The sequence below is a fragment of the Suricata suricatta genome, chromosome 9, assembly GCF_006229205.1.
Source record: "Suricata suricatta isolate VVHF042 chromosome 9, meerkat_22Aug2017_6uvM2_HiC, whole genome shotgun sequence".
In the NCBI taxonomy this organism is placed as follows: domain Eukaryota; kingdom Metazoa; phylum Chordata; class Mammalia; order Carnivora; family Herpestidae; genus Suricata; species Suricata suricatta.
Window position 1 is genome coordinate 46,713,518 of NC_043708.1, and position 17,665 is coordinate 46,731,182.

Here is a 17,665-nt window from a genome sequence, read left to right on the forward strand (position 1 = left end):
TCTCTCTTCTTTTTTTGGTGGTGGGGGTGGTTATGTTTAAATGAAGTTGCTCTTACAACAGCAAAGACTTAATCATCCATTTCCTATATAAAAGGTAGCTACTTTTTTGCATGGACCTCAGTATACTGTAGTATAGAGGTGGAATTTAAGGAAAGGTATTAAGCAGGCTGAGTTTTAGCTTATGGGCAAGTAATAAATTGTATCATGTATCTTGAATGTATCATAGATAAGCTGCTATATAACGATCGCCACTTCAGATAGCTGTGAAATTAGGTTACATAACCTTCTAATTTCTGAATAAGTCTAAGTACATGAAATAGAAGTTGGGGTTCTGATTTTTTACTTTGCTTTTCTGTTTGGAGTGTTATTGTAACTACTGTAGTGTAAATGATGAAAAATAATTGCATATGTTAAATTTTTTTAAAGAGAGAATACTGTGTAGAAATGGCTGCTTATTTCTGATTTTGAAAAAGAATTTCTAAGGCAGGTTCATGCCCTCTGAAGATACCTATCAACATTGCTTTTACAAATTTAGATTATCTTTAATTAAACAGATACCAGGGCGCCTGGGTAGCTCATTCAGGTTAGCATCCAACTCTTGATTTCATCTCAGGTTGTGATCTCATGGTTCATGGGATTGAGCTGGCTTTTGTCATGCCAGCTGGTACGCACTGGTTCTGTAAGCTGTCACTTGGTCGTATACCAGATGACTATGTCAGCAACACCTTGCTCCAGGGCATAGCACATCAACTGATCTAAATATAACATCCTGTAAATCAACATAATAACTGGGGTTTCCACTAGGCTATTAAAAAGAGCTGGAGATAGTAAACAGAAGGGACCCTGGAATTCTCTTATCCTAGCTCATTCATTCCTGGACATGCTGTAGGTGAGACTGAGGATCCACGTCACAGTGTACGATTTTTCTCATGATGCAGGTTCAGAGTTTAGAAGACACCGTACAGAATGTAAACCTGCAAATGTCCCTGATTAAATCTGACCTACAAGTGACTCAGCAGGAAAAGGAGGCTTTAAAACAAGAAGTGCTGTCTTTATATAAGCAACTTCAGAATGCTGGTGACAAGGTAATTTCCTTTTTATTGAGCTATAACTTTGTACAGTTAAGTGCACAGAGTTTAAGTCTGTAACTTGAGTATTTGTAAAGATGTATGTGTGTTTACATAAATATATGGTTGATCCTTGAACAACGCAGGGGTTAGGGGCCCAACCCCCCGTGCAAACATCCACATATGACTTCTGACTCCCCCAAAACTTCACTATTAATAGTTAAGCCTACTGTTTACTGGAGGCCTTACCAATAAGAGAACAGTCAGTTAACACATATTTTGTATATTACACATAATGTATACTATATTCTTGTAATAAAGCTAGAGAAAATATAATACTGTCTCAAAAAAGTCTCCATGTAAGTGAACCTGTGCAGTTCAAACCTGTGTTGTTCACGGCTCATTGTGCATGTGCATATTTTCCACACCGATGTCTGTGCATACATTTATATGTGCGTAAACACCTTCTGTCTCAAAACACAGAACACGGCCAGCACCCAGGAGGCTCTCTTGTCTCCCCGTCAGCCGATAACCACAGGGGAACCACTTCTCCACCCTCGGCCACCACAGGTTAGGGGTGCCTGTTTCTGAACTTCATATAAATGGATGCACAGGGAAAAGCTTGTATTATGCAAGTCAGGAGACCATGCTGAGTTATTTTGTGGCAACAAAAACATTTTGATGTTGTAAAAAGTGTATCTCATTTTAATAGGTCAAAATGCTGCTTTGTGTGCTTATATAAATTAAAAATGGTATTACAGATGTCAGCCTTGTGGAGATATTATGATTTTGTCCTACCATAAAAGTAGGACAGTTATTTTAATCCAGTTATATCTTGGTGATGCTTTTTATTATACACACACACACACAGACACATTTTTAAGCAGGCTCCACACCCAACATGGGGCTCAAACTCATGACCCCAAGACCAAGAGTCAGATGCTCTACCAACTTAGCCAGCCAGTTCTTTCCATTTTTAAAAATTACTTCTGGGCTGACATTTGTCTCAAAAATGAGATTGTAACTTTTTTCTTTTTCATGTTTTGGCTTAAAACACAAAAGGCTTACCTACTTGTTACCTTTTTTAAAGCATTTCCCAGGATCTAAAAGATCCCTTTGATAGCTTAAAGCATATTCCTGAGTTGAGGGCTCAATTACATGGACAGTATGTGCTTTGGATTCTAAAAAAGGATATGATTGCATATGGGGAAAAATGAAAGTAGAGTTCAGCTTGTGAAAGCTTTCAAGTTCGCAGCGCATCTTGAAGTCCCCCTTGTGTTCTCTGTTAACCAAAGAATACTGATCTGGGTTCAAAGATTAACTTCCTGAGTATGAAGCAATGTTTAAGGCCACCAATCTCTACGGACTTGGGTTTTATATATAATCGACTGGCCCAATAGTCATCTTTGCTGTTAGACTTGATGGGGATGTTTTGCCAAAGATCATTTAAAAAAATTTTTTTAACCTCTTTTAAATCAAACCTCCTAAATATTGTTTTTATATGTATATATACAACATACACTCACCCCCATTAGAAGACATAAAGATTGAAAGGTGCTTCATAAGAATTATTGTCACTGAGTAAATAGACTCAAAACAACAATTAGCTTGTTTTTAAGGCTTAACTCTGCAATTTGCTTTTAAGAACTGGGCCCCAGAAATAGCCACCCATCCATCAGGACTCCATAACCAGCAGCAAAGGCCGTCTTGGGACAAGACGGATCATCTGGTAAAGGAGGAACAACAGCTGTGTTGGCAAGAGAACGAGAGGCTGCAAACTGTGGTGCGGAACACGGTCGTGGAACTCACGCACTCGCGGGACAAGGTGACGAAAACTGCACATGGTGGCATATGTTTGAAAACAGTGTGGTATAAAAATGAATGTTTGCCAGGACTGAGATGGTTCCAGGGCATGGATTCGAGTATTCTGCTATAGCGGACTTACTTTAAGAATGTAAAATTTATCATTTACTTGCAAATACCTTTATCCTGGTATGTTTATAAATTTTTTTTTCATTTTGTGTAATTTCTATATTATAGTCAATGATCTTAAGCCTCACTTCCAAATTAGACTCATGGGAATTATCGTAACCATGTATTCTTTATTCGGATAAACTAGCCACCAAGACTGGCAGTACAAAAATGGCAAAATTGGACTCCCATTTTTGGGCTAACTCCTTGTAAGGGAAAAAGTACCCCTTGTTAAAGACTCAGCATTTCAAGGTTAGAATGGTCTCTGAAGATCATCTTTTCCAAACACTACACTGATTTTTATAGTCTTTACTTTTGCTCAGTAGTTGACCAACTATGCTTAACCAAGCTTAAACATCTCTTGTAAAGAAGAACTCTCTGAGGAGCCACAGATTGTGGTTTAGAACACCGGCTCTGTGCCGGAAACTCTATCGCGGCAGTTACAGTGTTGAACAAGACAGACATGGTTGCTGTCCTCATGGAACATGTTGATGTAGATATAGATACGTTGTTTATATTGGACTGATGACACCTGAAAGTTGATGGGGCAGTCACCTCACTGACTCCTAAAAGTTATGCTCATGTCAGAGAACAAGTGCCTAGGACTGTGTCTGTTTTCCTGACAGCCATGTCACACCATGGACGCCCAGCAGTTTGGTAGATCCAGAGGTCCTCTCTTCTCGGATTCTTACAGTGTTGGCTTTGTAGACCCAACCAGACTAAAAATAGATTTACCTAGAAGGATCTTTTGCAATCCAAAAAAGGCAGACTTCAAAAATTGGGAGACTTGGGTACGTGGGTGGCTCAGTCGGTTAAGTAGTGTCCGATTTGGCTCAGGTCATAATCTCACAGTTTGTGAGTTCAAGCCCTGTACAAACTGTGTGTCGGCACAGTTCCTGCTTCGGATTCTGTGTTTCCCTCTCTCTGCCCCTCCCCCACACTCACACACACACACACACACACACACACACACACACACACACACATTTTCTCTCTCTCTCTCTCTCTCTCTCAAATATAAATAAACAGTAAAAAAATAAAGAATTGGCAGACTTGACTGAAAAGTGTTTTTAATACAACAAAGTTTATGTTCTTTTTGTATTTTTCCCCCCACTGGATGATCATCTTAACATTTGTTCCTCTTACATATGTCATTGTTAGGTCCGTCAGCTGGAATCCAGCCTTCCCCCCAAGCACCAGAAACATCTAAACTCATCAGGTACTGTGAAGCCTACAGAGCAAGAGAAGTTGAGCTTAAAGAGAGAGTGTAAACAGTTTCAAAAGGAACGATCACCTACTAATAGGAAGGTGAGTTTTGAGAGTTTATACCACGTGTCAGCATCCTTACTCTGATGTGTCTGTAAGTGTATGTTTCTTTCTCTGCATGCTTCCAAAAAGTGATCACAGTGGTATATTTTGGTTCTTCCTTGTATCTATGCTTTTGTAATCTGGTCAAGTAGTATCATAATTCTTTCTGATTGAGTGATGGTTGTAAAGGAGCAGTTAACTTAAGCATTCATAATTAAGGTGGTTAATCATCTTCAACAGTATTACAGCCCTTTTAATTTTTTTAAATGTTTATTTACCTTTGAGAAAGAGAGAGAGACAGAGCACATATGGGGAAGGGGTAGAGAGAGGGAGACACGGAATCAGAAGCAGGCTCCAGGCTCTGAGCTGTCAGCACAGAGCCCAACACAGGGCTCGAACCCATGAACCAGAATATCATAACCTGAGCCAGCGTCAGATGCTCAACTGACTAAGCCACCCAGGCATCCCACAGCCCTTGTAAATTAGAAAAAATAGATATATTTAAAAATATATATAGATCCTGAATATTAGGAACCTCTTAATATGGTCTGTATTAGTTATCTGTTGCTGTGTAACAAATTAAAACAAACATTTGTTGTCTCAGTTTCTGTGGGCCAGGAATTCAGAAGCAGCTTAGCTGAGTGGTTCGGGCTCAGGATCTCACGAGGTTGCAGTCCAGGTATCAGCTGGGACTACATTTATCTAAAGGCTTCACTGAAACTAGACAGTCCTCTTCTAAGTTCAGTAATATAACTGTTAGGAAGAGGCTCTGCCCCTCGCCGGCTGATTACCAGAGGCCTCAGTGCCTCACCACTGGGGTCTGTTCTCAGGACGTGGCAGTGAGTGATGGAAATTCCAAAAGATCACAATAAAAGCTGTAGTGCCTTTATAAGTGAACCCTTATAAGGGACACACCATCATTTCTGCGGTCTCCTGGTGGTCACACAGACCATGGGTGGACATCATTAGGGACCATGTTGGAGAGTGGCCAGCACGTGGCTAAACCTCTAGCACAGCTCAGTTTGCTTTCTGTACTTTGTTCCGTGAAGGAAGAGATCTAAGGCCAGTGCTACCCTGGGAGTTCTTGTCGTTTTTCTTTTCTTCCTTCTTCTCAACTAAAACTTAGAGTGGTCACAGTTACCTTCCTCTTCTGAAAATTACACTTTGCAAAAATATGGGCAGAATGATGAATCATTCATTTCTGTCAAAAACTATGAAAAATTTAAATTTGTGAAAGTTATGACCATAGGTGGTATAAAGCCCGGTTTGTGCTCTACAGCTGAAACACCATTTAATTTTAGGTACTTTCAAGTACGTTTTTCAGAAAGATAAAGGGTTGTATCCAGCTGCTCACTGAGGGAAAAGTCTAATGATAGGTTTTGACCTGAAAAGATTACACTTCTGTTTAAAAATTCTTGCTATTCTCCTCAGCTCTTTTTGATAGAAACCAAAATCAGCATTCTAGAGAAGTCTCCTAGATTTCTACTTAGCAATATTCCAAATTCCTGGTCAGGTAGCTCATTAGATTCTTCCTGCAATAGAGAATTCCAAAAAATGGATACTCCTAAAATCTTCAGATTTCGTCTTTAAAATTGAGAAAGTTATATAAATCAGGTTTTATGTACTGTTTTAAACTTTATTTAAACTTTGCCTTAAGACAGTGTTTTTCCCACTGCAGATCCATAGTAGAGATTGTGAAAGTGATTTAGTGAAACTTCTACCTTTTCTATTAATAAAGTATGCTAGAAAATATCAGAGTACATGGCTCATGGTAAAGGTAAATATCATTTCATGAAAGTTTCTTTCCAAGATTTGTAACTGATTATGCATATACATGTACATATATATGGGTGTGGCTTTGTGTCCTGGATATGCTTCTTATGGTGAGTGACCCTGAAGTTTGCAAGCCAGGTGCCTTACAGAATCTGTTCTAAGTAGTAATGATCAAAAACTACACTACTTAAATGTAATTGATGCACTGACTCATGTTGTTTTCCTTTGATGAATGATCTCTGCTTTCTTTCAAGGGTTGAGACTTCTGAATGGCGTAAGTTCGTCAAAAGAAAGCAGAGCAACTCGTGTGTGTGTTGTTAAAGGAAATTTTTGTTTTTTTAGCAGGTCAGTCAGATGAATTCCCTTGAAAGAGCATTAGAAACAATTCATTTGGAAAATGAAGGCCTGAAAAAGAAACAAGTAAAACTGGATGGGCAGCTAATGGAGGTAAGATTTTAAGCAAAGGGCCTCAGCTCTGGAGAATATTTTAATCAGCGAATGTGCCATTTGTTGAGAGAGACTAGCATAGCATTGAATTCCTGCTATGAAAAAAATTGGAACAAAGTGTGCTTGCCAACTGAATTCTTCGGTCTGTCTTACCAAGTTTGATAGACATTTTTGCTGATTACATAGTCACAGGAATTCACACTGCTTCACAGAGGAAGGAAGAATGTGGGTAAACCTAAAATGCAAGGACTTGTACCTCAACCAGTTCAGGGGCGAGGACTTTGCCTGATACTGCCCTGGAGGGTCAGAGCCCCCACCGCTGCTGTGGTTCTAGCAGTTTCCCAGCACCTCCCTTATCGTAGTGTTGTGCAGGTGGACTGCTAGCAGCCTCTTAGGTTAGGGATTTGGGAACATCGGCATTTAGAAGTTTAATGGTCAAGTGCTGTCCTTGTTTATTACTACATTTGTAATCGGCATGGCCTCGGAAGAGGTACATCTGCTAAACATCAAAATGGAGTCGTCAAACTTGTCAGCTCAGACGTTGTGTGTCCAGTCTATCAGATTGCTTTCTGATTACTAAGTCCAATTATAGGATGTAAAACAACAGCTGTGCAAATCCTCCTTCTTAATAAGTAAAAACTTCACTGAGATATTTTGCTTTGGGTAGATGAAAATATCATGCAGTGAACTATAAAATTTATTTCAGGTAGAGAGGCATGGGTAGAAAATGGTTTATTATGCTCTTAAAAACTGTGTATACAAGTATCTTTTTTGTATACAAATATCTTAAAAGAAAATAATTCTGGTTTTAAGAAATTGGACATGCCAAGATAATTTTAAATGGATAGTTTTTAAATGTGAAATATGGACAAATATGTCACACTGACATTAAATGACCACTAAGATTTCTACCAATTTTATGGTCTCCAGTTCATCCACTAATAGGGAGATTAAACTATAAATAGTGAAATCCAAACCATTTTTTCTTTCTCTGACAGCATATAATAAATGTGTTCAAAAGCTCAAGCGACAGGCTGTGTTTAGATATAGACATGCCTTCTGAGGAAATAATTGTATATAGTGATGAAGAAGATATCTGAAGCTGAGCTGCACAGCCCTCGGGCCACACTGCTGAGTCCCGGGGTGTACTTAGGGCTGGCAGAGCCTCCACACGCGCCCTGCCAGCAGGCCAACTCTCCCACCCGCTCGGGCTGTCCTCAGAAACCCCCATCTCTTCCTACCCCGCTTTACAAGATTAGCCATCCTGAGCAATTTCCCTTCATTCTTTCTCTCCTTGATCTGGTAAAGATTTGCTAATGGATGAGGTAAAGCGAGCCTTCATGGCACTAACGCTGGAATAACTAAAAGCATGAATTTTCCATTGGAACACTGAAAATTCTAATGAAATTCTTTTGAGGATATATGATAGCTCTTAACTCTGTCCATACCTATACAAATTAGATTCCTTATCAGCTTTATTAAAATATACTTCACCTATATATAGTTTACCTATTTAAACTGTAGAATTCAGTGATTTTGGTGTACTAATTTTTCTATTATGGAAATATGTGCATAACAGAATTTGCCATTTGAAGCATTAAGTGTACCATGCAGTGGTATTAATTACATTCACAATTACATTCACAGTATTTTCCAACTTCTTCCAAAACTTTTGCATCACGCCAGAGACTTTAACCATTAGGCAAGAATTCCCCTTATCCTACCAGTGCTACACATTGGATTTTTATTTATGTTCTGATATCCATAGATTAGGCCACTTTGGGGGGAGTATACAGTGGGTTCACACCATTTTGTGTGTGTGTGTGTGTGTGTAGCTCACCTGAGGAATAGGTACATTCCTGTCACTTAGCAGGGATTCTCGTTAGGTTTGAATGAAGGGCTGGGGGCAGGCAGGAAGAGGTCCCTACATCAGGATCTTTGGGATCAAGGAATTAAAGGAAAGCTTTCTAATCTGATGAAGACACTCCCTTGAGGGAAGGAGTCTCTACTCCTCCTTCTATCTAATAGAATACATAGCCATACCCCAGGGCAATTAAAGAGCCCACATCACTAGAGTTGGAAATAGAAGAATTTAAGTCCCCCTCCAGGGCTCTTTGAACTATACCAGGTAGTTCTATGAACAGTTCATTTTGAACATTCAAAAGAGGGCTTACAGTCTATATCAACAGTTCTCACAGCCACTGTGTTCCTCCGTTAGCAAAGTTTTCAAACACTTGAACAAGAAAATTGCCAGTTGGAGATGCAAAATGTAAACTGTAAAACCAAGTATTTAATGTGAGATCCCCCATGCTGGACCTGGATTCTTCTAAGTAATTATATTGGGGGAGGTGGAGGAAAAGGTGGTAAATTCCCAAACTCAGATTACCATCGCAGGGTCAGAGCTGTAAGACATTGTAGTATCGATCAAGTTTGTATAGCAGAGAAATAGTAAATGTTCGTTTGTAAGTTCTTTCTGATGAGAGCATACCTGTTCAGACCTATAATATACCCAGTTTTAACTGTTCTCCTTATAACTCATACTTTTCTTCCTCTCTTTGTGACTCCTGTAATTTTCTTTTGTTTTTGTTTTGTCTGTGGCTAACCTGTACCTAGAACTCTGTGGTTGGAACTAGCAGAGAAGGGTGCAGTTCTCTGCCTGAGATAGTGTGTGAAGGTAGAACATTCTCTTTCAATAAATTTCATAGCATGGAGACCTCATTAGACTCGCTGTTCATGTAATCATTTCTGACTGTGACGGTTAATACGTACCTAAGGTAAGAGCCAATATCCATTTTTGGTTTGCTTTAACTGTGGAATACGTCTGTTTACAATTCACACCAGGATTTTCCTCAGTATTTAAAGATACATGTGAAGAAGATTATCCTGCTGATATAAAATCATGGGATAACTCTCCGTACTCTTTATTCCTGAAAATAAAATGGTGGGTTTTCTAAACCTGTAACTAGAAGTCGTTCCCACCTCAGAAATTTAGATTTAAGAAAATGGATAGTGGCTCTGAAGTTTCATGGTAATGTTTAGTTATAGTCGTGTCTTAGAGGGCCTCTCTCCCCTCTCACAAGCCTGGAAGTGCTTCTTTTTGAGTTCGGTACTTGGTCGTGTTCATTGCATGCCTTCGGTTGAGTCCTGGGTCTGCGGAATGTAGTGACCGATGGGGAGTGGCATGCGTCACCGGCCACGCGCGGTGTGTGTTCTCCTTTTTCCTCTCCCCGACTTCAGCATGTGATACACACGTCATTTTCTCATTGTCTTGAGCAAATACTTAATAAGTTCCCAGGTGTTCTAGGATATTACCTTCTGTCCCCAAATTGCTTATCTTATAGTGCCATTTAAGAGTTGAACATTGATCAACTAAAATAGGTTAAAATAATTTTAGATCTGAGATTCTTTGAAAAAATTGCTAATGTGGAAAACATGTAGTCATTGAATATTTGCCTTTAAGAATCTTTTGAATGGTAAGTAAAGTAGCAAAACCCTAAAGCAAAACCACTTTCTCCCCTTTGCTTACCCCAACCCTATCTGTGTTTGTTTTTTAAACAGGCATAATTAAATATATTAGTATCCGAAAACAATGGAGTAGAATTCAGACACGTTATGTGTATCACGTATCTCGGTCAAGAGTGAGGAAGTACAATTTTTTAAGTCTAAATCTTTTAAGAAGGCCTACTTATTCATTAACTGCATCATCTCCTCAGGAAAATGACCCTTCCCATTACTTACTTCTTACTCAAGTCACATACTGTCCTGTGTTCACATTATCAGTGGGTCTGAGAGGCCACTCATGAATTCATCAGCTTCATTCCCTCTGCTTGACATTTTCAAGGGCAGCTCTGTGCTTGAAGGCACCGCGGCTGACCAGGGCTCTGCCTGTGTCCTCCAGATGCAGCACCTGAGGTCCACTGTGATGCGTAGCCCAGCCCCTCATGCGAGGGACCTCCAGCTGCGCCAGCAGCAAGCCTGTCCGACGGTGCCCAGGGAGCAGTTTCTGCAGCTTCAACAGCAGCTGCTGCAGGCGGAGAGCATAAACCAGTGCCCGCAGGAGGAACGTGAAAACAGGACCTCCGAAACCAACACACCACAGGTACGAGGCACCGTTTTCCCCCAGAGTAAACTCAGATCACCTAATTTGACCTGTTTATCGGGAAGTTATACCCGTTCAGAGATGCGGATAAGGAACTTAAATGTCTGTCGAAGAGTCCCACCTCACCTGTTACAGATCCACGGAACTGCAGTGTTGTTTGGGTTTGGTTTTTTGCAGTGATGCTTTTGAGCTCTCAGCTTCTAAGCTGGGCGATGAAATGTTCTGGGTCGCCTTTGCACATTTCTAATTGATGACGAAGGATCAGGATCACTTGAGCACAGTGTACAGCTGACCTAATGTTTTTGAACTTGACCTCTGTCCAATGCCAAAAATATTACAGAATTCAAGTGGCCTTCTAGGAGACGCAATACTAACACATCCTGCTGCATTCCATAGAATTCACAAGTGGACTTGTCAGTGGCTTAAGTTAAATGAAAAATGTCAACTACATGATCTAGTTTGAAAAACTCAGAAAATAAACTTCTTTTCCCCCTTCCCTTTGAGTTAGCATCATCCTAGCTCCCTACAGACACAATCTGATTCAAGCTGGCTTCTCAAATAGTTCTCTTAAGTGCTTCATTCATCGTCCAGCTTTGCTTGCCCATTTGGTTTATTCAGAAATAGGAATAAAATTACAAGTTACTCCTTAGTTTGTATAATTTTCAATGATTTCTTTCTGGTTTGGATGCTCTTCTTCTGTTGTCTCTCCGTGGACATTTAATAAGTCATTTCCCCAACTACGTTTTCCTAATTATCTCAAAGTGGCTTTTCAAAGTCAAATTAGCACCACAGTTACACAGTGGAGCAGTTCTGTCTTCCTCTTCTAGGAGTATATACCTAGGCTTTGTCATTATATCCTGTCATCTGTCCTTTCAAAGAAAACTTTACAATTATTTTTGTCTTTTGTGCTTTAATCCACGTTTTTGGAAACTTCCTCTATTCCGCTTCAGTTTCCAAATATCAAATAGTGCGGGTGGGGTGTCGAATAGATGCTTCAGTAATTCATTACAGAATTGAATTATAAAACCTTGACCTCAATTTTTTACAGACATTTTAAACCAAATGATTAGGCTAAGATTTTATCTGTTGCTTTCTCATACATGCTATTTTCAAAGCAGGTTCTTCCAATCCACCTGCCCATGTTTAAAAATAAAAAAATATCTTTTTACTCCAGTTACTTCAGGATTAGATAGTTAAAAAGCTGTTAAGGTTTTTTATTTTTTATTTTTTATTTTTTAATGTTTATTTTTGAGAGAGACAGAATCCAAAGCAGGCTCCAGGCTCTGAGCTGTCAGCGTAGAACCCAATGCGGGGCTTGAACTCACAGACTGGGAGATCCTGACCTGAGCTGAAGTTGGATGCTTGGCTGACTGAGCCACCCAGGCACCCTAAAAATGTTAAGCTTTTTGTACTAAAAAATTTTTTTTCTCCAGCCCCATGGCAGAGTGGACTGTTCATTGCTCTTGCTAGAACACCATTGCAGGTTCTCCTATTTCTGGCCTCTGAGCTGACACCCATTTTAAGATTACAGAACATTATTTAGAATCTGCACGTAGCCTCTGTGTGTGGTGTGATGTGATTTCTTCCGCCTCTGTGTTGCTTTGCTTGCATTGTAGTGTTAATGTGCGTGCTTTTAAAAATCCTTTGCATTATAAATGTGTGAGTTTAGACTCCTCCCAAAACATGATTTTGATATCGGGGTGAAGTGTACCACTTGCCTTCTTTCTCTAGGCCTTGCTACCGGAGCAGCGAGCAGTGCATGCAGATTCCTACAGAAGGATTGGGCACCTGTGAAAACTGGGCTGCTAGTGATGACATTTCTTACCCTGGCAGCTACTCAGATGCACACGCCCCCCCCCCCACACCCCCCCCAGAGACATAAGCTGGAAAATGTTTTGGAATCAAGTGCTCTTTTAAATTATTATTAAGCCTTTGCAGTATTATGTCTCTTATTTATTAATGTAGAAATGACCGTTTGTGAATCAAATTCACAAATTTCAGCTTGTTACCAATCATTTTATTTATACCATTTAAAGAGTATGGACTTGAGATTCTTGAAAGTATGTATTCTATATATTTTCTCATTCCATATGCTGTAACTATTTTTAATAAGAGGTACTACTTTTATATATGGAATTTGAAGAAAATTTGGGTTATTTATACTCTTTTGTATGAGATGTATAATGCTTTTTTGACAGGTAAAAGGAAAATTTTGATGAAATAAAAAAATAAATTTTAAATATATGACTGCCTTTGTTTTTCCTCTTTCCTCACGCTTTGGCCATGCTCCATGTTCTTTGAGTTATCTGTTATGTTTTTCTTTTCTTTTTGTTTTGCCTTTTTTTTAAGGCACAAAGAAATCAGGCATCTTCTGTTTACATTTGACCTTTAAAAAGCCATTCTATCTTTTAAAATATAGTACTTTTTAAAGCTAAATATTCTCAGCCTAATTCCCTGAAATTTACTTCCTATATTAAATTTTTACCTATTACAATTGTCCTCAAACTAGTCGCATGGTTTAGTTGTTTATATTTGAATAAAGGCTGTTATTTTATCTAAACAAATATTGACTTTCAACCCATGTTTGGTCATTCTGAATGCTTTTAAAAGGAGTTATACCATCAGCCATTAACACCAGAGTTTTGCATAAATGCTTGAAGGACCTTTTAAAATCTGAAATTCCTTATGTGGACATTTTAGTGGCCTCGGGGAGGGCAGCTGGTTGCACTCTAACTCCCTCTGGATCCTCCAAAACATGTAACTCCTAAACCCATCACTGTGGTGTCAGGAGAGGAGGAGTCTTGTTTTATCTAGGAGTTGTTTGTAGGGAGATCAATATTAAAACTTTTATGATAAACCCATCCTCCAATCCCGATATTTGCTTCACATTGACAAGTCTAATTGGGAAACAGAGGACAACAATAACTGGCAGGAAGAAACCGGATTATTATGAAGAAAGGAACACTAACACCCTTACAGTAATCAACCATTTCACACAGGAAAAATGGACATGCAAATTGCAAGCTGATCCTGAATAAACTCCCTTGTTTTGTTCTTGAGAGACCCACAGTATTGCCAAGGCCCAAATCACAGATGGAAGGTTGATAGCCATATTTTAATATACTTTGGAAAACTATTTTACTAGAAGTGCACACAGGTACTAAGTTACGGGTTTTAAGAATTTTGCTTTAAAGATGTGTACATCTTTGTTCATAGCCAATTGATAGATAACCCCTTAAAATACAAAATGTCAAATTTTATGAGGTTTATTTTTCATTCAGCTAACTTTAGTTCCATAAATAAAACATATTTAAGAAACAGTAAAATACATAATAAAAGCCTTGTATATTAAAAAAAAAAAAGACTTTGCTTTATCTCAGGGAAAGATAGTAACCCAGGTAAGATTTTTTTTTTTAATCTTTGATTCTTTCTCTGATTAGGATTACTTTTCTAATGTGCAACCCATGTGGTGTTCAGAGCCCCCCCCGCATTTCATCAGAAATCCACCCCTCCAGTTACAAAGGCAAACACCTACTGTCCTTTCTCTAGGCATCTTGTGGGCAAAATAAATTGCTAGCACTTTCTTTCAGTATGGCATGATTTTCAAATGAGAACACATTTTTTCTTCCCTTCAGGGAAACCAGGAACAAGAGATAACGGTCATGGAAAACAGAATGATAGAAGTTGAAAAGAAATTGAAAATGGTGAAAAGCCTTCTTCAGGAGAAAGTCAATCAGCTGAAAGAACATGTGAGCCTCCCGGGTCCTCTCCACCCACCCTCCGCCCCACATGCCACTTTTAACTCCAGTTTTACATTCCTTTATTGCCATTAACTTGTTAACTTCTGTTGTCAAATAAAGGCAAATTCTACTACAAATGTATAGAATTTAGGACTCCCTCTCTCCCACACCACTCCAAAAATATGAATTCTGTAATCTGCATTGTTTTTCCAAAGCTCTCTTAAGGCATGTTTGTCCATAATTTTTAAAAAGGTACGTTTGCTACCAGAGACACATCTGAATCTAACATATTCCTAATGAAGTTCAGTGGCTCAAATTTAATTTTTGTAGATTTTTTTTCTATTTGCCCCAGACAGTAAACATTCTATTTAAATAACTAGAAAAGTTATGTAGGTAAAAAATGGGGTAATAAATGGAACGTTAGCTTACCTGTTAGTGACAGCTATGATGACTTCAAAAAGTCTTATGGCTATATCCAGACCCAAAAGGCTGGGCTCTGATTTACAATAGGGACCCTGACCTGCTGGTGGCAGGTTGTGGCCTGGGTTTAGAAAATATTTGTGTAACCACTGAAAAGACACGTAAAAAAGGACCACACAATAGGCAAGATTTATAGGTACTTTGGAAGCCGAGATTAAGACCTCAGGTGGAGGTGGGGAGAGAAATTGCCCAACCTAGTTTTCTAAACACATTAAACTTAGGAAGAATAATACCAAGAGAAGGTCTTAATACAGAGGTAGAAAGAAACTTTCCTTTGCCCAATATCTTAATCACAAAATGGAAAGAAAGTCTTACACAATAAGCATTTGTTCAGCCCTTTAATCATCACTTGTTCAGAACATAGTCACTACATGCCAAGTCCTTTTCGAAGGGCGGAAGATATGGCAGTGAACAGAACAAAATCCTGCCAGCGTGGAGAGTGGTTCACATACAAGGTATCGAGCATTTGGCAAGGTGGTAATTTTAAAAATAAAGAAAATGTGATCCACTCTATTTTCAGAAGGAAACAAAGGGAAGAATACTTGATCCAACTACGTGGTTTAAACGTTTCCTGAAGGCCTGTTCAACCAAGTATTGACAGCTGAGTAAGATTTGAACAGGTGAAGAAATGTGAGAGGGGCAGTCTAGGCTATGGGAACATCATACAGTTAAACACAACATATGGGGTGTGGACATCCACAGACATTTCGGCCGTAACAGTTCTTACTGTCCTGGGAGGAGCAGGAGCGGAAACTAGCGAAATCAGGAGGAGTGGGCAGTGGTGGTGCTGAACTAGGAGTTTGTGTAAATGGCAGGAAGGAAGGGAGAGGAGGGATGAAATGTTTCCTTAGAACAGCTCCATGGAGTAGGTTACTGTCACACTTGCCGGTCATCTAGATTCCAGGTGTCAGTGTTAGAGTCTTTATCGTTGCCCTTTGCAATATTAATAAATTAGCCAATCTTCATTGTTCTTTATTCCCTGAAACCTCTATGCTTTTAGATGCCCTGGTTAAAACTGGGTGTAAAATGAGGTGTACTGAGGGAAGGGGGGTTGGAATACATATAATAGGAACCAAAATAAAATTATCCCAAGGCTGCTGACCAATTTTCCCCCATCCCTTGACTATATATTCTAACCATAAAATTTAAACTCTATCTTGTAGACAAGTTCTATGTAAAAGAGGAAGAGTTAAGGAAAAGGAGCTGCCCAGATCTTACCTCTATATTGTAATACATGAGCCAGAGTTTAAATAATCAGTAGGTTATGGCTATGAAGGGGAAACTCCGAGAACAGAGTTAAAGTTCACACCCTAAACTTCAGAAGTTATAAAAGTATTTTGCTAATTTTAGAGAAAAAGCAGTAATACCTAATTTATTTAGGTAGAAAAAAGACTTTTCATTTTTGAGCTTCCAACTATCAATCTGTTCGTTTATTAGTGGCTTCTACAAACATTATGCAAAGAAACAGCTTGGAAAAAGTGGATGTGCTCTGCTTGGATCCCTGATGTCACATCTGATGTTAAACCTGTGTTGTAAAATAGAAGAATATAATTGATAGAAGTCAGTTTGCCTTTATGAACAACTATCCTAATGTCAGTCAGACCTTAAACTTAAAACAGTTATAGAAATGGAGTCAAAGTTTTTCTGATTTCTGTTTCTAGCTGTGCAAGAATACTAAAGCAGATGCGACAGTGAAGGATTTGTATGTTGAAGATGCCCAGTTGTTGAAAGCTCTGGAAATGACTGAACAGCGACAAAAAACAGCAGAGAAGAAAAATTACCTCCTAGAAGAGAAGATTGCCAGCCTCAGTACTATCGTCAGGAATCTGGCACCAACACCACTGACTTCTACACCTCCCTTGAGGTCATAGCCAAGCCAAAGGCTACACTCCTATTTGTGCACTTTACTGAAATGGATGGAACATTTCAGTAGGTTCTCTCAACTTTTTTTTTTTTTAAACCTTCATTGGTTTGAAGTTCAGCTCAACCTAAAACTGCCAGCAATAGAAGCGGACTCTCCATTCACTGTAGTTAGCTTTTCTAAAGAGACTCTCATGGGAGCTACAAATAGATATTCACATATTTCACTGTTCAAATTATTCCCTAGTTTTTAAAATTCAAAACATATCCTAATAGCCACCAAAAAGGTGGATATATGAACAGAATGCAAGAAACGTAAAACCCCTAGTTGTGAATAAGTTTCTTTTAATCAATGTCATGTACAAATCTATGTGTAAATTTCAGATATTTTAAGTTTGAGATCTGATGAATTTGTTTTGATTTGAAACCTACATGTATGTCTTCTTACACATTTAAATATGGAAAAGTCATTCTGTTTCTAGTAATTTTGGCTCTTTGGTAACAGACCCTGAGCTCAGTAACCACAGAGGGTGCAAGAGCCAGAGCCGATGTACTTGACCTTCTAACACCTGTGGCAGTATTACCACCCCTGATGTATTAGAGAGACTAAAAACGGATTTACTCAACTGCACTGTTAACTAAGGTTAAAACTTTACTTGCTTAAAAAAAAAAAAAAAAAAAGCAACTTTCTTTAAGCATTTTTTTTTCCTTCTTAGAAGTTATATTTGGGGAGCTTATTGTCTAAGAAATGGATAAAGCCACATTCTTACAGCATTTGAGCTACAGCGAAAGCACTGAACAAATCACTTTAGAGTGAACAGTTACTCTTAGAAGAGACATAAGCAAACCATGTGGGGTTTCTCTCTCTCTAAAGTCTTGGAGTTCATGAACTTGCATTTAGGGTTGCTTCAAGAACTCAG

General features: G+C 38.9%; 1 protein-coding gene across 5 annotated transcripts in view; it reads left to right on the forward strand.

Annotated features, from left to right (window-relative positions):
* Nucleotides 1-17,426, forward strand: part of NIN (ninein) — a 96,112-nt gene extending 78,686 nt beyond the window's left edge. For 2 of the 5 annotated variants that reach the window (XM_029951078.1, XM_029951077.1), the window contains 7 exons: nt 939-1,085; nt 2,713-2,892; nt 4,200-4,346; nt 6,465-6,566; nt 10,465-10,665; nt 14,301-14,414; nt 16,547-17,426. In XM_029951078.1, the coding sequence (XP_029806938.1) occupies nt 939-1,085; nt 2,713-2,892; nt 4,200-4,346; nt 6,465-6,566; nt 10,465-10,665; nt 14,301-14,414; nt 16,547-16,756 (1,101 nt within the window). In that variant the 3' untranslated portion in view covers nt 16,757-17,426. Of the gene's footprint in view, nt 1-938; nt 1,086-2,712; nt 2,893-4,199; nt 4,347-6,464; nt 6,567-9,179; nt 9,241-10,464; nt 10,666-12,396; nt 12,910-14,300; nt 14,547-16,546 lie in introns of those variants that run through there. The other 3 variants (XM_029951079.1, XM_029951080.1, XM_029951081.1) reach the window with 3 other exon arrangements.
* The last annotated feature ends 239 nt before the right edge of the window (nt 17,427-17,665 follow it).